The sequence below is a fragment of the Pezoporus wallicus genome, unplaced genomic scaffold (assembly GCF_028554395.1).
Source record: "Pezoporus wallicus isolate ANWC-B61680 ecotype Strahan unplaced genomic scaffold, APGP_CSIRO_Pwel_v1 contig_161, whole genome shotgun sequence".
Taxonomy (NCBI): domain Eukaryota; kingdom Metazoa; phylum Chordata; class Aves; order Psittaciformes; family Psittacidae; genus Pezoporus; species Pezoporus wallicus.
Window position 1 is genome coordinate 10,865,312 of NW_026642654.1, and position 22,913 is coordinate 10,888,224.

The 22,913-nt window shown below is 40.1% G+C and overlaps 1 protein-coding gene across 3 annotated transcripts in view; it reads left to right on the forward strand.

The window, feature by feature from the left end:
* Nucleotides 1-252: 252 nt before the first annotated feature.
* SH3YL1 (SH3 and SYLF domain containing 1) overlaps nt 253-22,913 on the forward strand; it is a 51,188-nt gene continuing 28,527 nt past the window's right edge. For 2 of the 3 annotated variants that reach the window (XM_057431867.1, XM_057431869.1), the window contains exons 1-5: nt 6,008-6,038; nt 13,639-13,749; nt 15,705-15,818; nt 16,327-16,391; nt 19,683-19,795. In XM_057431867.1, coding sequence (XP_057287850.1) covers nt 6,023-6,038; nt 13,639-13,749; nt 15,705-15,818; nt 16,327-16,391; nt 19,683-19,795 — 419 coding nt within the window. In that variant the 5' untranslated portion in view covers nt 6,008-6,022. Of the gene's footprint in view, nt 330-6,007; nt 6,039-13,638; nt 13,750-15,704; nt 15,819-16,326; nt 16,392-19,682; nt 19,796-22,913 lie in introns of those variants that run through there. The other variant, XM_057431868.1, reaches the window with a different exon arrangement.

The window sequence follows — 22,913 nt, forward strand, 5'->3', positions numbered from 1 at the left end:
CCTGATTTGAGTCAAAATTAAAAGGGGTAAACTGTGGCACTATACCGAGCACTCGCGCATGCAGGGGAGAGACCAGGACCGGCACCGGGACGGGGACGGAACGGGACGGGGACGGAACGGGACGGGGACGGAACAGGACGGGACGGAACGGAGCCGCGGGCGGGCAGGCGGTTTGTGGACGGCTCGGCCCTGTCCGGCTCCGCCCGGCCCCGCCCGCCTCACCTGCGGCAGGTGCGCGGCTTTGTGGGGCCGCCCTTGCGCAGTCCAGTGCCGCGGCGCTGAGGAGGAGCGAGGTGAAGGGAAGTGGGGGCGCTTTGGCCCAGGCAGGAGTGAGTATCGTTGTGGGGGCAGGTGGGCTCCTCAGCGGGGGAACCGTGGGGGGGGGGGGCTTCCGCCCTCCTCGGCTGTTGCTCGGGCTTCCCCCGCTGAGGCGGCGGCTCCCTCGCTCTCCTCCCGGGTAGCCGGATCAGTTGGTCCGGCGGACCAGGCTTGGTGTACTGGGGGGAAGCCCCTCGCCTCCCCTGTAGCTGCGAGAGGCACCCAGAAGGGGTGACAATAGGCTACAGGGCCAGTCAGCCCCTGGCGGGCAGCTTGGGTGGCTGCCCCCGGTCAGGCTCTTGCCACAGATCAAGCAAACAGGCGAGCAACAAGTAATTTTCTCATTAATTTGCCATCTCTCCCAACGTTGTGGCATGTAGTGCATCTTCCAAGAAGAAATTTCAGAGGTGCCAAATCCGGTGTCGACCTCACCAAGCTGCTGGTGAAGTTAAGAACGCACAAATGCTTTGTTTTCCAGAAAAGGTTGAGCGTTTTTTTTTTTGTGCGTGGCTTCTCCTGTAGGGTTATCCATGTACCTGACTGCATTCTGCAACGCTGGCTTTGCAATGGTAAGGTGTGGCCAGGGCTGGATTCCTCTGCTGCTTTTATGGCTTGTTTACCTTGGTTTTCAGTCAAAATGAAGCTCTTTGGAGGTTAAACAAAAATACCAGGTTCTGAAAATTGTGCCAAATCTTTGGCTTACACATGAAAGCAATGATTAAGTAACCTTATAACCTGAAAAGCTTATATAACATATTTTCAGTTGAGTGGAACAGATAGCACATTTCCTTTTATAGAACTTCATATGCTGACCTGCATATGTCACTTTTGTGTTTGTTTGTAAATGCAGTTGTACAACTGCATTTTTTAAATACTTATTTTACTTGGAAGTGCAATTACTGGTAATCAGAAACATTGATTCTCTATCCATCGCTCCCCTCCCTGTGCACTGCAGCATTCTGCTGTCTCACAGGCCTGCTTGCTGGTGTGAGGATTGTGAGGTGGTGGACCCCAAAGGGGGCTGTGGCACTGCTCAGTTGTCAGATGTGGCCTCAGCAAAGGAGGGCAGGGTGAGGTGAGTCAGTTGTGTAATTCTCACACGTAGCTCTGCCATGTTACACAACCAGAGCAGCGTAGATTGCCTTTACCCCTGCTTTCTATCAGGTGGAGTGCCTTGAGGTGTCAATAGAGGAAGCAGATTCGCTACCAACTTCCTATGCATGTGTGGGTCAGGGGAGATTGAAGCTATATATAGAAGCAGATGCTTTGAAAGACCATTCTGGAGGTTTTCTAAACCCCAGTATCTGTGTGTGTATGTAATATGTAGGTGTATGCCTAGCTCTAACTTTGAGATGAAGTATTTCATTTTTTGCAGTCCTGGGGAGGATTGTTATCTTAAGCATTCTCCTGCATTCTCAGCCCTCAGCAGGGGAAGAGAGTCACAGTCTGTACCTTCTTCAATTAACATCAAATTCATACCTTTGGAATGAACTGTAACAGAATTCACTGTTGTTCTTTGTCTTATATCATGGTTTCTCACCACTAAGAATTCATATTTCTGATGTTTCTCTCTGTATTTCTGTTGGGTTTTTTTTAGACATCCATTACATTGTTATAAACAAGCCTGTAACGCAAGGCTACTATGAAGAACAGTATGACTTTGTGGGAGAGGAGTGCTATTGTGAGCAAGACAATCTAAAAGCTTAGGTAGAATGAGGGTTTTTCAAACCCTTGAATAACAAATATCAAGCACTTATTTTTCTTTAATGTTTATTCCTTTTATTTAGAAGAAATTTCCTGTCTGATTAATTGTAGAAATTAATTCATTGTGGGAATTGGTAATTTCTTAGATTTGATGCATGCACATAGAGAATCGGGACATCTATGAAGTGGGGGCATGAGAAGGTCAGGATGATAGTGATGGTTTTACTGGTAGAAGTGTTGAATGTTTTATGCAGTAAATAACTGGAGTCTGTATTTTCTTAGTGTAGCTAATTTTTTTTTCATGTAGGTTATTATTTTAACAGACAGGACTATCACATAGTACACATTGGGGTTGTCATAAGTTACATGTTGTGCTCTCTATGCTTCTATCCCTGGTGAGGATATAAACGATGTTTTTTTAAGTTTTTTTTTTTTTCTGAAAAACAAGACTTTGTTTTGGAGCTTCTTCCACAGAGGTTAATGTACTTGTTTACAGGCTTGGATCACCCTGAAGTTTATTCTTCATGATTAAAATGAAGTTAGCAAGCATAAATTGGGATTCCCTTTGGTGTTTCTCCCTTAATCCCATATATAAATTTCCTATATCATGCCAACTCTTGTATTGACACAAGGAGAGACAGGCAGAACTGAATTCCTAGCTTTGACTTAGCTTTGGCTATGCTGCGTATCTTGCTTGGTGGGCAGCACCCAACCCCTTTGGTACCAACTGTTCACACATCAAACATATTACAAGTGTATGTGGAAGACTTGCTAAAAGGGTTTCACGTAGACAGTTTCCCAGGGCCTGGGTGGCCGGGTGGATAGGTGTGGCATGTTTTGAACAAAAGCTTGCAATTCTTGTAGTGCAAACTATTGGAAGAGTTCACTTGTTAGTCTCAGACAACCCCCAGGGTAACTGCCTTTGGTGCTTGTTGTAGAGCATACCACTGGCTCTATTCTTGAAAATGCTGTTTTCTGACTATCTTTGCACAAACTCAGTGATTTCTTCTTCATGACCCTTGTGTTTATCCTCTTTCCTAGTGCAGAGGCTACAATTTAGTTGGACTCTTGTAATTGCTAAGTTACAAAGATTTTTGAAGACTTTTAGCTACAGGTGTTCGCTGCTCTGCCTCCCATAGAGTTGAACAGATGTCTGGTGTGTTTTTTGGAGCAAATCCTCTGATTCAGCTGTACCTCCTGCAGTTAGCGACTGTCTTCATATGCCACAGTGCCTTAAAAATTAGGAGCCATTACCTAGTTGTAACATCTTGCATATACAAAGGGAATGCGTTTTTCTTCAAAGTGCATTGTTCAGCTATGCCAGTATCATTTAACTCTCATCTAACTTAGCTCTCATAAGAAAGTTCATCCTTCTAGGAGATCAGAGGAAATTCACCATCTGTAGAATTTCCTCCAAGATGACTTAAGTAACAGCTAGGAACCCAATTCATCAAATGCTTTTGATGATGTGGGTGGATTTGTATGTTACAAGTTTTTGATCTGGAGTTACTTTTTCAATTCCAAATTCGGTAGATTTAGATTAGATATTAGCCAAAAATTCTTTCCTGTGAGAGTGGTGAGGTACTGGCACAGGTTGCCCAAAGAAGTTGTGACTGCCCCATCCCTGGCAGTGTTCAAGGCCAGGTTGTATGGGGCTTGGAGCAACCAGGTCTTGTGGAAGGTGTCCCTGCGGGTGGTAGGGGGGTTGCAGCTACATGATCTTTAAGGTCCCTTCAAGCTCCAAACATTCCATGATTCAGGATCGATACCCCGTTAAGTTTTGTGTTTATGTTTACACTTTGTGTTTGGATAAGTCCTTTCCTCTTAATTGAAAAAAGTAATTAAGAATATGCACACAAAGAAACTGTGGGCATGGGAGCTTTTGCCTGTTGTAGGGTTTCTTTAGCATTAAAAAATGGGTATTCTACATGAAAAATAATAAGCTACCATGGTGTAGAAGTACTTATATAATTGGTAGCAGAATGCAAAACGGCAGCTTGTCTACACCGGCAGCTGACCAAAAATCTTGTATGCTTTTGGACACTATACATGACAATATTCACACTAATATAGCTAACACGCTTAAATACTTTTATCACATTTCATACAATTTAATTTATTCAGATAGCCCATGCAGAGGCTAAGTTTATTTTTGGATGTATTATTTTATGTAATTACTGTATTTAAAAAAAATCTTCTTTGCTTTCAGATATGTCATTGACTAATATCTCAGTTTGTATGTCTGTAAGCTTGAGTTTACAAAACCCCTGTGCTGAGAGGACAGCAGCCTAAAGACTTGACCAGGAAGGAGAAGTTTTCTCCATTAAAAAATTCATAGCAGAAAGCACAAAGTTACGTGCTTCTAAAAGCATCAAAGAGCAACTTGCCTCAGAATACCAGCTAATAGTAAAAGTAGTACAGGTGTGGGCTGGGGGTGAGGCACTTTCCATCTCCAGGTTCAGAGTTACTACATTTAGAAGCTTCCAATAATACTAGCTTCCTTCAAATTATCTTCAGAGGTATTTTGATTTCCATAATTCAGGGTAACATACTGCCAAAAAGCACCAAAACCAACCAACAAAAAAACCTAACAAAACTTTAACCCAAACAGAAAAATCAAACAAACCTACAGGCTTGCAGAGATGAGAGCAAATGAATAAATGTGCTTTTTATCTCCATTGCTTCATTTCTATCAGTGGAAAGGCTTCTGTGTTTCAAGTAGTTCCTTTTTGAATAAAGACTTGTGATTGTAGTAGATTTTGGTTTGACTTCATACTGTGTATTTGCGTACCAAAATCCAAATATAAATGTCTAGGTTTCTTGTTATTTTCTGAATTCTTAGCTGTCATGGATTAAGCACACAGATGCAATGCAAGATTCCATATAAGTTTTCAAAAGTACTAATCTTTAAAATGGTATTTGTCCCCCCCCCCCCCCCCCCCCAATTACTGTAAATACATAAGTATATACACAGAGGTAACTTTGGAAATATAAGCTTCATAAATTCAAGAATGATTTCTTTTTATAGCCCTCTCCCCGATCCAATAAAAGAATAAATCTTCAAAATACTGTAAATAGCTTTATGTAGTGATAGAAATGTCTGTGAGATGCTGATTTTAAGAAATATAAATGTCAGTCTTTTTTCCTTTTATAGAAGGTGCTGACTTTTGGTGTGTGACATTGCTTTTTAATATTTGAGTTCTTGAAGGCTGAATTTAGTTGCAACTTTATTTTGCTCATGAGGTTTTTCCTGTGTGCAGGATATCATCAATGGCTAACTTTAGTAGGTTATTGCAGGTACACCAAGAAAAAACAGGCTAGATTTAACATGGATTGGGGTGGGGTGGTGTTAATTTTCGGGTCTAAGTACCACTTCACTTCCTTCCAATGTAGTGTTTGGGAATAAAAATATGATTTCTTATATTTCCATCTGTCTTATGTAGCCTTAAAATGCTTCCAACTCCTTGTTTTTCTGTATGCTGAAGGCTGCAGGTTCTGCAGAATTTTCAAATCTGTTCTCCCTCCCTCCCCCACCACCTTCCTACCAGCACCAGCTTTATGTCATACCATCCAATAAACTTCTTGTTATCCAGGGTGGGGAAAGGGGGTAAAAGCAGTTACAGTAATCAACAATGCAAACACTTCTAGGGTTATGAAGCAAGTGCAGCTCAGCTGTCACTCTGCAAGGCCGTGTAGCTCCTGCTGTAGTACTTTTACCCTGCCATAACTCTGTCTCTTGACACAGCACTGACTACGTACTCCAAGCCTGTTGAAGAAAGTACTGCATGAAAACTGGTAAAATTTCAGGCATCTAAGTGAGGAGAGGAACATGGTAGAAATACATGACATTAGCGTAAGGCTTCCTTGTGTGGAGAGACCCTGTTTTTGCCTTTTCAACTTTGCTTCCATTGCCTTACACTGATGCATTTTCTGTTGTCTTCTGCCTCACTTGCTGTTCTCCAGGTGCCTATGGCAGAATTGTACAACATAAACAATTGGCATGAACTTTTGTGTCAGTAATTATTACTTTCTCATTCTCTGCTACTGCTTTCCTAGACTACTTTTTGCCATACAATTAGTGTTTTCCAGCAGGATGATCAAAGTGTGCGTTCTGAGGCTTTCCTCTTTCATGCTCCTTGGAGTCTTGGGGAAGAAGTATCTGCTTTTTGCTGTTGGCTCCAAAACCAGGAGAAAGATGCTCAAGCTCTGACAACAGAAGTCTGCTGGGTTTCTGCTAAAGGGAGTGGTTATTGTTTTCATTTTATTCCATCCTTTTCCCCCAAATTTCTTTTCAAGTTCTGCCACTATTTCCTTGGACTCCACAGACTTTTCTTGCCATTTCATTGACCTTGCTTCTTTGCTGCCTACCACTGGCTTCAAGGGTTGGAAGTAGTAAATGGAGGGAGACTGATGGAGACATGTTTAACGTAGTCTGCTCCTTGTTATCCACTCCTCTATTTTGCCTCACTTTTCTTGGGTTAGGCAAAATGCTTATGATTCATATCTTGCACGCTCTTCTAGGAATTCCAAGTACCAGGTGAATCCCAAGGCTGGAGCTGGCTACCACAATGTTATATATTTGTGAAACCAAAATTGCATTAATCTCTTTAATTGTAATGCTGAATTGAAATCTCTTGTTTAGGCTCTTTTCTATCACTGCACTGTCTTGCTTTTCAGGTTCTTCTTTCCCATTAGATGTCCTGTAACCTTTCTTGGCTATGCTAGTTCTCATGTTTATGAATGCTCTTAATTATAGATTTGAATTGTCTCTGTTCATGCAAGCTTTTTAGCATTGGTGTTGCTACTGTAACCATGGGTGTTAGCAAGCCAGCTATGCTTTAATGTATTATTGTGCTTTTACTAAACTTTTTAGGGAAGTGAAAGTGAAGACTGAATTACTGTCTGAGGCTTACAGCGAATACCACCTTACACAGCAAATACCACCTTATTTTGTAGCTAAAAAAAACCAAAACAAAACCATGACCCACCCACCAAATACTTTAAAGCTCATATATAGATGAGCAACATAGGGAATCTGCATGTGAGGTGTTGTCTCCACTTTATCATCAGTCTTCTTTGAAACTGTATTTTTGATGTTCAGATTCTCATAACACCACCATGCTTTATTTCATCTGTTTATATTCAGCAGAATTTTGATTATATCAGAATAAGTTATAGTTTTAAAGTAAAAAGGCTTTATTTATTCTTTATTACACCTTGCTCAGATAATTTCACCAAATGTTCAGCCAACACATTATTACTGTTAGTCAGAATGTAAATTAGATGCTGACGCACTTGCCTCATCAGCTTACAAATTAAGCAGTTAATCAATTTTGGTGTGATATTCCCCCATGGGGTTTGTGTTGCTGACTCACATATGCTCAATCTCTTCTCCTTTCAACAGCAAGCAGGAGTGCAAATGAAGCTTGCTCCCAGCTGAACACTGACTGGTCATGGCATTCCAAATCCATCAGTCAGTATATCCTCCTGATAGATGTTATTGTCGTATTGCTCCTGGTTACCTCTTCCCTGAGCATTACTTGCATACGAAACAGACAATTATATATGCATATTTAAAAGCTGATAGTGAAGACAATACTACATGATTATTCCATAAGTTATTGAAGGGTAAATTAAACATGGAACTAATGCTTATGTCTAAATATTTCATACAGTATTTTTACTAAAAAGCAGGTATTTCTATAATATCTCTCGAATAGACTTGCAATATTAAATCAGTTTTTAAGAAAAGATTTTCATGGTTTAAATTTTAAGGTAAACTTGAGGAGAGGAGGACAATTTAATAGGTGAACAGAAGCTTAATCCATTTTTCGTGTCACAGAAATCCCACTTAAAGTGTTGTCTGTTTATACAGTGATTAAAATAAGTACAAATGAGATTCTGTTCCTAACCTTCACTATAATCTTTAGGAACTTTATTTCTATTGTATTTTGGGAGAGACGGCACAATTTCAGAGTGCAAACCACCACACACTTTTTTTTTTAACTAAATAAGTAGTTTTGAAGCCTTTGACATATTTGTGTGATTTTCCACTTTTTCTTTTTACTGAAAAAGCTATTCTTTCGTTTTGAACAAGGTTTTATGAAACTGATCTAAAATTTAATAATATGTGAGGCCTCATCCATGCTTTATAGCTAAGCATTAACCTTTGCATTTTAAGTGTTAATTGTTGTGTCCTTAATTAATGTTTAATTCTGTCAACAAAATACTGAGTATGGCATAGTCCAAGAGGGAGAGCCAAGCCTCCCCCTTTTTTCAGTGATAAAAATATTAGTTTTCTTTTGCTGTGGCTTTAACATTTGTAGCAAAAATGGGAGTCCAGCCAGGCTTTATCAAACATCATATTGTTAATTAAGGTCAGGGTGTTGGCTTGTTGGTTGTGGGGGTTTTTAGACAATTTATCAGTTCCTCAGGACCTCCTGTAGGCATCCTGCCAGTTCCTTAGTATCTGTATAACATTATGGAAATAAATAGAGGAACTCAAAACGAGCCACTATGAAAATAATCATATGGTAGCCACTTGGAGTAACTATTGGTTTTCAGCAATGAAAGTGTTTAATCAGTTGGCTTACTGATCCTGTCAATTGTTGTTGAAACCTTTCTGTGCCATGCTTGCTTACCAATTAAAGTCGCTTTATTTTTTATACATTCTGTGGTCTAAATTAACATTGGGCATAAGTCATCTTTCTTGCAATCCTTCTCTACGAGGTGTAGCTTTGAGCTCTTCCATTGGCAGGCATTCAGCCTCCTCCTTTTCTCCTTCCCTCTCCCCTGCCTCTGTGCTTTAGGATGATCACCTGTTTCTTAGACCACTTGTGAAAGTGCATAGATCTGGCTCCATGCAAAGTAACTGGCTGAATGTTGTTGTCAAATCTGCTTGCTGTTTTAGTCCAGAAAAATAATCCTGCATTGCTTCAGTCTGTGGCAGGAAGGGAAGAAGCAGGGGATAATAGACAATAGACATCTTCAACTAGGTCAGGTTGCTCAGAGCCCCATCCAACCCAGACTTGAATGTTTCCAGGGATGGGGCATCTACCACCTTGCTGTGCAACTTGTTTGTAAAAACACCATCCTCATAGTAAAAAAATTCTTCCTAAACAGCAACATCAGGATAAGCAATAAGCCAGGTAGGAAAATCATGGAGTTGTCCTAGGTATCTTGTGAAACTTTGAAAATATACTGAGAAGGTTGTTTGTTACATCCTCCCTCCTGCCCCAAGGTGTGACCAAAACCTGGTTTTGAAACCACTTCTATGTTGAGAATTGAAGAAACGGTGAGATGGTAACAATATTACTTTTGATGGCTCATGAAGTTCAACTTTGAATGGTCTTCAATTAAATAGTAAGGCCTGCATGCACATAAACATGCGGCCACTGTTTTCTGGTAAGCATCAAATCTTTGTGAAGCAATTCTAAATTCTAAATATTTTTTCTTATTCTTTCAGACTTTTAGGTCTGAAAACATCTCATGTTTTCTTCATAGACTTAGCTAAGGGGTTTCTCTTCTAATCCTTTTGAAATACGAGCTTTTTCTTCCTTTTTTTAGTAGTAACAAAAATTAATTTGAGATATTCCTCCAAGTTCTGAGGTTGGGCAAAGCGAAGCAAAGGAGAAGAAGGAATGCATGTGAAGATAAGGAAGAGGAGAGTGAGAATAGCGCAAAGCTTCTCCATAATTTAAAAGCTGGATAGTGCTTGCTTTTGCTCCGCAGAATGTTTTTATCTTAGCCATGTTTTGGGGTTTGTTGTTGTTGTTTTTTTTTATCTCCAGTGTATACATGTCTTATTTTCATTGTCTTAATAACTCTGCTAGGAATCGTGCATTGTCAGGCATGTAGCTGTCCATTCTACAACAGTAAAAGTAAAGCATATCTTCCACGTTAACCTTACCGAACTGTAAAAATAATTAAGTACTATGAAATGTACTTAATTACATTAAGTACCATAAAATGTGTATTCAAGACATCTATACGTCTAAAATACCTTAAGTGAAAACATACATACAAAAGTGTGCATCTGACTATGCAAGTGGACATGCACTGTGTGTTACAATATTATGCGTTATAACAATCGTAGAATTGTTGGGGTTGAAAGGACCTCAAAATCATCTAGTTCCAACCCCCTTGCCATGGGCAGGGACACCTCATACTAAACGATGTTGCCCATGGCTCTGTTCAACCCAGCCTTGAACACTGCCAGGGGTGGAGCATTCCCAGCTGCCCTGGGCAAACCATTCCAGTGCCTCACCACCCTCACAGTAAAGAACTTCTTCCTTATATCCAATCTAAACTTCCCCTGTTTAAGTTTTAACCCGTTACCCCTTGTCCTATCAATACAGTCTCTAATGAAGAGTCCCTCCCCAGTATCCTTGTAAGGCCCCCCTTCAGATACTGGAAGGCTGCTATGAGGTCTCCCCTCAGCCTTCTCCAGGCTGAACAGCCCCAACTTTCTCAGCCTATCTTCATATGGGAGGTGCTCCAGTCCTCTGATCATCCTCATGGTCCTCCTCTGGACTTGTTCCAACAGTTCCATGTCCTTTTTATGTTGAGGACACCAGAACTGTACACAATACTGCAGGTGAGGTCTCGCAAGAGCAGAATAGAGGGGCAGGATCACCTCCTTCGCCCCGCTGGTCATACTCCTTTTGATGCAGCGCCGGATATGGTTGCCTTTCTGGGCTGCAAGCGCACACTGCTGGCTCATGTTAAGTTTCTCATTGACAGCACACCCAAGTCATTCTCTGCAGGCCTGCTCTGAATCTCTGCCCAACCTGTAGCTGTGCCTGGGATTGCTCCGACCCAGGTGTAGGTCCCAACACCGATCCCTGAGGGACACCACACATTACTGGTCTCCATCTGGACATTGAGCCACTGACTACAACTCTTTGGGTGCAGCCATCCAGCCAGTTCTTTATCCACCGAGTTGTCCATCTATCAAACTGATGTTTCTCCAATTTAGAGATAAGGATGTCATGCAGGACAATTTTCAATGCTTGCACAAGTCCAGGTAGATGATGTCTACTGCTTTACCCTTGTCCATCAGTTCCGTAGCCCCATCATAGCAGGCCACTAAATAATAATAATAATAATAATATACTAAATAATATACTAAAAGTGTAGCTTTTGTATGTTCTTGAGAAGAATGGCATTGCAATATGCTTTTTGACTGCCTTGGTGTATGTCCATGCAAAAGTAAAAGTCTTATTTTTTTCTCTTATGACATGTTGGTAATGTTTTCTCTCTGACCTTGAAAATCCAATGTCAAAAGTAAAAGTAATGGAGACGTTTTCTCCAGCCCAGTTTTTTAATCAAAAAATCAAATGCAATTGTTCATGTTTTGTTTGGGCTACACTGGCGTCTCTCCTTCCTGTGTCTGTGTAGCTGGGATCCAGCCTGGAGAAGGCTTACAACCAAAGAGGAAACGTATGTTCAAAACTCCTGCAAGCTGACTTACAGTTCTAGTGTCGTAACAGCTAAGAGAAAATTGCATATGCTAATAGGTTTTTCTGAAGGTCCTCAGAGGCTTCAGTGATTAATGCTTTGTCTTCCCCTGTCCTTTCACACATGGAGATCAGGCTATAATCTTAAATTCCTGAAAACAGAAAGGATTATTAGGAGATAGAATTAATATGTCTTCTCTCTGTTACTGCAATGCAGTTTAGAGCCTGTGGCATGCTGCGCACTTATTTCCTTCCTTTCCCAGAGGCTGATATTTCTGCACAGCCTTGTGATGTCTGCTGTCACTTCCCACTCTCCAATGTTATATCTGCTGCATTTTCACCAAAGCCAAATGTGTTGCTTCAAGCTTTTGCAGGGGCAGCTACTTCAGAGATTCAGCTGTCAAAACCTTTCTTGTTCTGGCAGTCTTCCTTCTTGCTTGGAGAACATACTGAGGAATATAGCTAATTTTAAAAAATAGAAGTGTAATTCCTATTCTAGGTAATGGAACCTGGCCAGAAACTTGGCTGACTTGCCAAGTGTTTCACTTAGTCTGAGCTGAATTGCTGCTCTCCAAGCTTCATTGATTTAATCTCAAAATGTGTTTAGGCCTCACCTTCATGGTTTTGGGTGGGGGTGTTGCCTAGAGTGAAGAGCTGAATTAATGTTCAGGGAACACCAATTAAAAAAACTAGGCCACTTTTGACTGAACGTTGTTTCTTTATGCATAGTCTTTTCTGTGCTTTTGTGAGTTTAAGAACAGTGGAATTTAATGGAAATACTGTCAATAGCTGTTTTTAGGGACAAGGCATGAGACTAGATGCATCTTTGGTCTGAAAATGAATTAATGTATTACTGGGACAGTTTCTTGCTGGTAAACTTCAAAGTTGTGGGTGTTGATAGGTCCAGATGGGACAAGAAGAATAATTTAAGTGGTAGGTTGGATGGGTTTCAGTAGGTAGAAGAACCAAGACTAACTCATATCTTTTTATCTGCACTAAGGCCTCTTTTTGACAATCTACAGGTGAAATGTTACTGTTCATACATAAAGTGGTATTTATACTATAGCAGAGTATTACTATCTTATCATAATTGATCCTGTTCACTACTTGATTAATGACAGGTGATCTGGTAGATCTAAATGGATTCAACACTTTTCTGTAGAATTTATAATCTCATGGATTTTGGAGGTAAATTTCAAGGTCTTTTGTATTTGCTGCTGTAGTCTCTAGCTTTATAAAGCAAACAGTCTATCTCAAATCCCTGCTTTTTCCTGAGCTGAAATCTACAGAGGTGCTTATGTTGGGTCACACTGGAGAGAAAATATTGATAAGCCCTTCAAGAGCAAGTAGATTTCTAAAGAAGATGTCTAGGTCTGAAACAGAATTTTGTTCATTTTGAGAACATACTGCAAATTTAGCTCTGTAAGAGAAGTTCCCTGAAGAGATGATAACCTTTTGGTGGTCATTGGTCAACAGTGGCTGATTTGAAGGACAACAGAGTTGGTGGTGTTACAGAGAAGAGCAGTTAGATTGATCAGAGTGATGGAGCAACTACGTTGAGGAGAGACTATGAAGGCTGGGCTGAAGAAGTAGAGAAGGCTGTGGAGCTGTGGCTTTCTATAAAAGCATGAAGATAGTGGATTTGTTGAATAAGGTAGTTGTTCACCAGAATTAGTGAGATTTGAACTAGCAGGCGTTCACTGTAACTAGTAGATTATTTTAAATCAAGTATTTAAGTATACTTATACAAGTATAAGGTAGAGAACTGCTGCTGCAGGCGTTCTGGAGGGGAAAGAGTATCAGCAGGTTTGAAAGGTATTAGACAAATTCATATGCAACAAGCACATCAATAGTCATGGGAAAAACAGGATGTATTTCCTACATCCTTTGCTGTTACCAGCATGGACTCTGGGGAATTACAAGAGCGCAGATAGTGGAAAAGAACTGGGCTTGCGTGTTCTTTCTAAGTGGCATCTTCTGTTACAGCCATCAGAGACAAAATGTAGGTCTGATGCAGAAAATCATTTCTTGTATTTGCTGTTTCCCATTTGTTTAGTTTACCCTTTATTTGTGAAGAATCACTTTTCTCATACAAATTACACCTTTATATGAGCTACACTGAGCTGACCATAGATATAATTTTTTTCATGTTTTACAGTGAATAACCCTATACCTTCCAACTTGAAGTCAGAAGCTAAAAAGGCAGCTAAAATATTGCGAGAATTTACTGAAATAACTTCTAGAAATGGACCCGATAAAATCATACCTCGTGAGTAAAGAAAATGTTCCGATTCCGCTAAAACCTCCAGCACTCCCCTGTGTTGCACTCATGCTCTTTTTCCCAATTCCTTCTGTTTTCACTGGCCATAAGTTAGAGAGGAATGAAGATCTGGGGTGCTATATCTCTTATGAAAGCATTTTGGAATTGAACAGTTTCATTTTGCTATATTCTAGTCAGACACTACTTGCTGGGGAAGAGCTTTCGTATGCTTACAACCACAGGGTATCTGAACAGGAAAGCTTCCCTTTAGGGTGGACAACTGTCTTTCGTGCTTGCCCTGTGAATGTGTTTTTAAGGGAGAACCTGGAAGACTAGCTCTAGTTCTTGAGAATATCTGTGTTTGTTAGAATTAGCAAGGTGAAAATAAGTTGAAGGAGAGAGATCAGGGTATCTTTCTCCTTTGATATTCTTATTTTCTGCTGTCCTCTTTATTTCTGCAGTTGTTATTCTGTGTTTCTACTAGTGTCCTCCTTCATCTGGTATTGCTGTTTGTGGCTTTGAATTAATAACTATTATGTTCCAGAAGGTCTGTAACAAGACTTGCAAGATGATGACACTTTATTTGCCACAATATGTCTAACGATAATAAGCTCATTAGGCTGCTGTATATCATTGTGATTTAAATTCAGACTCCTTTCCTCCGAAATCTGTGAAGACATAGACGTCAGCTATCTTGCTAAGGGTACTCGCAGTGCTCATGGCAGTATGCAAACTAATTGTGGATGTGCTAACCAGGATAGATGAAGCAGTTGTGACAGTTTAGGGGTCAGTACACCGGCTACCATGACCTGTGACAAGTTTTGTGGTTGACTGTGGAGATGTGGGTTTAGCCCCAGCCAGCCACTGGCTCAGTCCCTCCCAGTGGGATGGGGGAGAGAATTGGAAAAGTGAGAAAACTCATGGGTTGAGATGAAGACAGTTTTATAGGTAAAGCAAAAGCTGCCCACACAAGCAAAGCAAAACAAGGAATTCATTCACTTCATTCACTTCCCATTGTCAGGCAAGTGTTCAGCCATCTCCAGGAAAGCAGAGCTCCATTACATGAAACAATTGCTTGGGAAGACAAATGCTGTAATTCCAAATGTCCCTCCCTTTTTTTTCCTCCCTCAGCTTTTATTGTTGAGCATGACTCTGTATGGTCTGGAATTATAGGCTGCGAAAGTTGGGGATGTTCAGCCTGGAGAAGGCTGAGTGGAGACCTCATAGCTGCCTTCCAGTATCTGAAGGAGGCCTATAAGGATGCTAGGGAGGTACTCTTCATTAGGGACTGTAGTGATAGGACAAGGGGTAACGGGTTAAAACTTAAACAGGGGAAGTTTAGATTGGATATAAGGAAGAAGTTCTTTACTGTGAGGGTGGTGAGGCACTGGAATGGTTTGCCCAGGGAAGCTGTGAATGCTCAACCCCTGGTGGTGTTCAAGGCCAGATTGGACAGAGCCTTGGGTGACATGGTTTAGTGTGAGGTGTCCCTGCCCATGGCAGGGGGGTTGGAACTTGATGATCTTAAGATTCTTTCCAACCCTAACTATTCTATAATTCTATGAATATCCTTTGGGTCAGTTGGGGTCAGCTGTTCTGGCTGTGTCCCTTCACAATTCCGTGTGTACCTCCAGCCTACTTGCTGGTGGGGTGAGGTGAGGAGCAGCAAAGGCCTTGAATGTGTGTAAGCTCTGCTCAGCAGTAACTAAAACATCCCTGTATTGCCAACAGTGTATCAGCACAAATCCAAAACATAGTTTCATATTAGCTACTATAAAGAAAATTAACTCTATCCCAGCCAAAATCAGCACAAGGCATCATCAGTTCAGCTCTTTCTGTATTTTTCTTTAAGCTTTTGCTTTGATTATGTGACTCTTCTGTCTTCAGAATTGTTAAAGTTTTATTTTCCCCTTCTTTTACAAGTTTTCTTGCAAGATCTTGAAGAAATTATTTTGCTGTTTCAGCTCATGTAATAGCTAAGGCCAAAGGCCTTGCAGTTTTGTCTGTTATCAAAGCTGGATTTTTGGTGACTGCTCGAGGCGGAAGTGGAATTGTATTAGCTCGTCTTCCTAATGGAAGTAAGTGGATATTTTCCTTTTCTACTTCACGGGAGAATTAAAAGAGAATAATAACAATAAAAAAAAACTTCAGTATTTTTTTTCATAGCATAAAACAAAAGCTGTGTGAGGATTCAAGCCAGTAGGTGACAATGTTTGGTTTGAAAGCTATTTTCAAAATATTGTACGTATTTTTTACCAGATGTAAATGCTTTCAGTATCTTTGTAGAAAAGGGTGAGATATAAAAGCATATAGATTAAAACTCATAAGAAGAATGAATTATATCCAATTATGGACAACTCTATGATAAATAATTTGTAATAAAGGTTTGTTAGATCACAAGGGTTTGTATTTCTTAAATGCATTCATGTGGAACAAACCAGTATAGTTATGTGATTCTATTATAGTGGGTTTGAACATAGTTTTAAAGAGAGAATTTGCTAGTAGTTTTTAACTGTAATAGTAAAATTAGTATTCCTTGTAACATGTGGTAAAGATTCTGTAAATTTGTCTTGTTTTGCTTAACAGCCTGGTCTGCTCCTTCTGCAATAGGAATTGCTGGCCTGGGTGGTGGATTTGAAATTGGAATTGAGGTATAATTTTTCATTTGAAATACTTGTTGGTAACTTTTTTTGTAAGAAATTATATTGACAAAGATCTAAATGTTAGTGAGATAGCAGAATCTATTTTTCTATGTTAAAAAGCTGTTACAGAATTCATATATATATATATATATAAGACAAACAAAACAGGGATTTTTATCCTATCAGTCTAATTGCTTGAAGTGATTTAAATGAAAACAAGTGACATAACAGCTATTTACTTGATTTCTCACTTCTGAAAGACTGAATTTTTCCCTTATGGAAAGTTTCCTTTCAGTATTCACATACAATCCAATTGGAATTAATTAAAAGTATTCTAGACTTCATACAGTATCAAATGCTTTATGAAAGAGTGCAAGGACTCCATCTGGCAAGAAACAGTGAAAGGAATTGAAGGCTAAGTAAAATGGAGCCTAGCTAATGTTACTGTTCTTCATGCATTTCCCACTCAAACTTGTGATTACTGACTTTGGGAATACCAAAACTGATTGTTTCTCCTGTCTAAGAATGCTGCAGAAAACAAGCTAGTTTGCAGCCAGCAGAAATGGTCAAGTAAGGGATTCTCAGCATGTTCAGAAAAATCCTGTTGATCTGAGCCCTGTCAGCACTTTGCCTCTGCTTCCTGTCTCTTCCTTCTCACAGCTCTCACCCGTGCTTGTTTCCATCTTTCTTCTTCTTTTCCACCCTAGCCTCCAGTTCTGCCCTCTTTTGTTTCTGTTTAGCTTCTTTTCTGCCATTCCCACAGAAAATCAAAGTAACAGTATGCTGCCAGCAAAATCTGTTGCTATGGGTGTTCTGCTCTTCAGAAGAATCCATGCATAGCTGACATGAATGGTCCACACCGGTTCCCAGTGTGTCTCTTACAGCTAAACAGCTCTTGACAGCCAGTTAGCTATCACTCACATAATGAGCGAAGGATCAATATTTTGTTGTATCCTCGTTTGCTGTGTGATCTCAGCCATTATTGCTATGCACTTTTTAAAGGATGCTGTGAATATGAAATTATTGATTTTTTTTTTTTTTTTTTTTTTTTTTTTGGTAGGGATTTTTCTTCAGTGTTCATGGCTACAGGTTCTGAACACATTACAAAACATTGAGTTTGAGCCACAGCATCCAGGGGTTTAAGGGGGTTGGGGGGAGGGATTGTTGTTTTTTTTTGGGGGGGGGGGGGGGGGTTAGCTTTGCTTTTATGACAATGAAACAGATTTTTCACATGCTTTGATTAATCTATGAAACTTTTCCTTTAATCATCTCCATCTGATATTTTAGATAATGTAACCATTACTGATACTTACTGAAATAATTTTGACACAGAAGCTACTTCTGAGATGGTGTGTTTTTTCTGAGCAGTATTTTCCTTTATTTGAAATTTTAGCTTACAAAATACTGCTTCCTTATTGGCATTATAATAACACAATCTTATTTATTTCTTCTAGAGAAGAGGTGCTATTCAGAAATACTTAAGTGGCTTAGTAGCCCAGAGTCCAATATCAGCATCCAATATCAGTCATATATAAACTTAAACCTTGTAGAAATAAGTTGAATTTTATTCCTGTAGGAGAGATTATAGTTGGCATAGTTGTAGTGGTAATTATGGGTGGTTTTAAACAACAAGGAAATCACAGACTTCAGAAGTCACTGTAAGCAACCTGGTACCTCAAATTAAAGACCAATTTTTAAACTCATCTAGATGCTTTCCTTGAGAATTTTCTCACTATAGATTAATTTAGCTTTAGTTGTGGATTCAGCCTCTTAATGGGTTAGAGGAGGTAACAGCATCATGAATGACATTCTCTTTCCATCCTTGGATGATTCAGAAAGTACTCATGTCAGCTATCTTTTCTTTGGGATGGGGTGGAGCTTACCAGGGGGCTAATAACAAAGGCCTGTCTTACACTGTGTGATATTTCTGGGCCAGCTTTGTTTTGCAAATAATTTGGTATTTCCTCTTGTATTCCCTGCTGTCACTGTTTGGAATGTGGGGTAAGTTGAAAGATTTTTCTGAACCTGGCATTCAGTCAAGTCCATCGGATGAAAGATCAAGCACAGCAGTTCTTGGATAATCAAGGTATCTGTTGAAAAGATAATCCAACACAGTAAGCTGCAATAGTGTAATATACTTTGTTGATCAGGCTGGTATATTTTTTAATACATGTAATGTGTTTACTGAGCTCTCAGATAAGATATTGATCTTTATAGGATCATGCTTGTGTTTGAAAGACTTTTTCTTTCTTTTAAAACTCTTCCTAGTTTGAGAAGAGTTGTAGGAGACTTTTATTGAAATTTGTTAAATCATAGAATCGTAGTATCATGGAATAGTTAGGGTTGGAAAGGACCTTAAGATCATCTAGTTCCAACCTCCCTGCCGTGGGCAAGGACACCTCACCCTAGACCATGTCTCCCAAGGCTCTGTAATCAAAGACAGTTATAGTTTTACAGTGCTGATGGTAATTGGCATAAACTTAAATACTAGTAGAAGTTCTTTGATGTAATTTTCTGTCACACTTCAGGCAAATAAAGTCTTCTAGAAATAGTGATTTTTCTTTTTTTTTTTTTTTCCATTTTGCATTTGAACCTTTCAAAAATACTTCGTTAGCTTTTCAGTTATTTAGTTAGGTTTCTTGAAGAAACTGGCTACATCTCATGTATTCAAATCTTAAAAAAATAAATATACATTTATATATGTATATATACATATATATATTAAACAGCTAATTTTCTCAAGAAAATAAAGTCAATAATGGGATAAACTGTATCCTTTTTACTGTTTATTCTTTGAACAGTAATTTTGTTTACTAAGATCTGTCTTGCTATTATTGATTCCATTATTGAAGGATCAAAATTATTTTCTTAATCTAATCTCACTTCTCATCTGAAAATGCCTTCATAACTGCTTGCAAAAGCTGTAGAAAATAAAAATTTGTTAATTTGGAAATTTTGAATTAAAACAGGGTTTCAGTTGCAGCTATTGCTTATCACATACTGACCATATCAATGCTTGGGAAAAAATCAGTCAAATTTGATTTTTAGTTTAAAAATACCTTGCAGAAAAAGAATCAACTTTAGTATGAAAACTGTTTCAAATGAATCCTTTACAAGTAAAGAAGTAATTCTCTGAGAGAATGAGTGATTCTTGCTTGAATTAAAGCCTTAAACAAGCTGGTGCTTAAACAAGCTCATTTGCGGCTTCCACCTGCTTTCCTACAAAACTGAAGATACTCCTCCCATGATGTTCTAATTTTCTTCTTAAAAAGCATACTACTTTTATTTGATATTTTGTAGGTTTCAGACTTAGTAATCATACTGAATCATGAAAGAGCAGTAGAAGCTTTTGCCAAAGGAGGTAATCTTACACTTGGAGGAAATCTTACTGTGGCAATTGGACCTCTGGGGAGGTGAGTGAAATACTTTCCTAATAGATTTGAGTATAGGGTAGTTAAGTAAGGAAGATAGTTTTTAAATCTATATATAGACATTAATGTGGCTTTTTCTGATATGTTACAAAACAACCTGGGCAACCTGTACTGTATGTTGACTGGATCATACTGTTCTTGTAGTGTTACACCTTTTAAGTCACTTGTTTGTGGGGGTTTTGTTTGTTTGGTTTGGTTTCTTTTTTTGATAAAGGCACTTATTGGTAGAAGGAAAGTGTTCCGACATTTATTCTCTTTTTACAGGAGACTGCTTGAGTAGGCTCAATAAAGAGCACAGGCATTATTGTGCCTGAGCTATCATTTTGTTAATTACAGGTTCTGCTTTCTGTCACCACAGATCTGCCTGACAGTAAATAAAAATATACCAAATAATTACTTTTAAACCTTAAAGCAGGTTAAGCCAGCTGACTTTGAAGGTTAAGATGGTGTAATCACAGGATAATTTAACTTGAAAAGGGATCTTACGAGAACTCTACTCCATCCTCCTGCTCAAAGCAGAGTCTGTTTTGACTTCAGATCAGGTTGCTCAGGCCTTTATTCCAGCTGCATCTTGGAAACTTCAAAAGGTGGAAACTGCTTAGGCTCTCTGGGCAACCTGCTTGACTGTTCAGCTGTCTTCATGGTTAATTTTTTTCCTTACATCCAGTCAGAACATTTGTTGCTTCAATTTATGTCTGTACCTTTTTATCCTTCCACCATATACTGCTGGTGACTTCATATTCTGGATTGCCTCTTCACAGACACTTAAAGGCTGCTACATTCTCCCTAAGTCATCTCTTCTCCAGACTTACCTAGCCCACTTGCCTCAGGCTATTCTCATAGGACATGTGCCTCGTTATGCCTTTTTTAATTATGGTTTTTTTTTACTGACCTTTTTTTTTTTCCATGTTCTCTGACAAAATAAAAGGATAAGATGATTCCTGTTCCACAGATGAGAGAGATCTATGGATCAGGGGTGAGCAGTGAATGTCATCTGCCTTTCAAAGGCATTCAATATAGCGTTCTGCAACATCTCCATGTCCAAGCAGGGCTATTTCGGCCTAGGTGTCAGGATGGGACAGACTAGCAAATAGGTGAAAAACCAGATAAGCAGGCTTAAGAACAGTGGTGAATGATTCATGTTGTACTCAGAAGCCAGGTTTCTGTGGAATTCCTCAGAAGAGTCTTATGAGACCACTCCTGCTTGATATTTTATCAGTTACCTGGAGGAGCAGTTGCAAAACATTCTCTTCAAGTTTGTGGATGACACCAAATCAGGGGGTGCACTTCAGGGTAGGACCACCATTTTGAGTGATAGACCTGGAATATCCAACAGAAAACTTCCTGAAGTTAAACAAGGACATATGCAAAGTTCTGCACCCTTGGTTGGATGAACCCTCTGCAGTCATGTAGGCAAGCCTGCCAGGCTGGATAGCTGCCCTATTGGGAAGGTACCAGCACCCTGGTGGACAGTAAGTTGAATATGAAAGCGTACAGAACAGAAAACAGCAGCCTGAACAGTGTAAAGCTCTAACCAGTGGATAAGAGACATAACTGTTCCCCTTCACTTGGCATTTCATAGACAGTCTAGAATATTTCGTCCAGTTTCAGCCCTACATTACAATAAAGGTGTTTATAAATTTGATTCTGTGCAGTGAGTGGCTACCAAGATGGCCAGGGACATGGATTACATGTATAATGAAGATGGGATTGCTCAGTTTATTTAACCTGGAGAAGACTTTGAGGTCTTCCCCAAAAGGGAATCACCAAGAAGACAGAGCCCAATTCTTTACTGAGGTGCATGTCAAGGCAGTGAGAAATGATAGTCATTAATTGACACAAGAAAGGTTATGACTGGATATGAGAAAAAAAAAAACATGATTATGACAAAAATAATTGGATCAAAATTATTGCATTATTGGCAAAATCTTGGAGCAGATTCTCCTGGAAGGCATGCTAAGGCACATGAAAAACAACAAGGTGCTTGGTGACAGCCAGCATGGCTTCACTAAGGGGAAATCCTGCCTGACCAATTTGGTGGCCTTCTATGATGGGGCTACAGAACTGATGGACAGGGGTAGAGCAGTTGATGTCATCTACCTGGACTTGTGTAAAGCGTTCAGCACTGTCCCACACAACATCCTTGTCTCTAAATTGGAGAGACGTCAACTTGATAGGTGGACCACTCGGATAAAGAACTGGCTGGATGGCTGCATGCGAAGAGTTGTCATCAGTGGCTCAGTGTCCGGCTGGAGACCAGTAACGAGTGGCGTCCCTCAGGGATCGGTGTTGGGGCCGGTCTTGTTTAACATCTTTGTCGGTGACACAGACAGTGGATTGAGTGCGCCCTCAGCAAGTTTGCTGATGACACCAAGCTGTGAGGTTCGGTTGATACGCTGGAGGGAAGGAATGCCATCCAGAGGGACCTTGACACTCTTGTGAGGTGGGCTGATGCCAACCTCATGAAGTTTAACCATGCCAAGTGCAAGGTCCTCCACTTGGGTCGGAGCAGTCCCAGGCACAGCTACAGGTTGGGCAGAGAAGAGATTCAGAGCAGCCCTGTGGAGCAGGACTTGGGGGTGCTGGTCGATGAGAAAATGAACATGAGGCGGCTTCAGTGTGAGCTCACAGCCCAGAAAGCCAATCCTACCCTGGGCTGCATCAAAAGGAGCATGACCAACAGGGTGAAGGAGGTGATCCTGCCCCTCTACTCTGCTCTCGTGAGACCTCACTTGCAGTATTGTGTACAGTTCTGGTGTCCTCAACATAAAAAGGACATGGAACTGTTGGAACAAGTCCAGAGAAGGACCATGAGGATGATCAGGGGACTGGAGCACCTCCTGTATGAAGACAGGCTGAGGAAGTTGGGTCTGTTCATCCTGGAGAAGAGAAAGCTTGAGTGGAGACCTCCTAGCAGCCTTCCAGTATCTGAAGGGAGCCTATAGGGATGCTAGGGAGTGACTCTTCATTAGGGACTGTATTGATAGGACAAGGGGCAACAGGTTCAAACTTAAATAGGGGAAGTTTAGATTGGATATAAGAAAGAAGTTCTCTACTGTAAGGGTGGTGAGGCACTGGAATGGGTTGCCCAGGGAAGCTG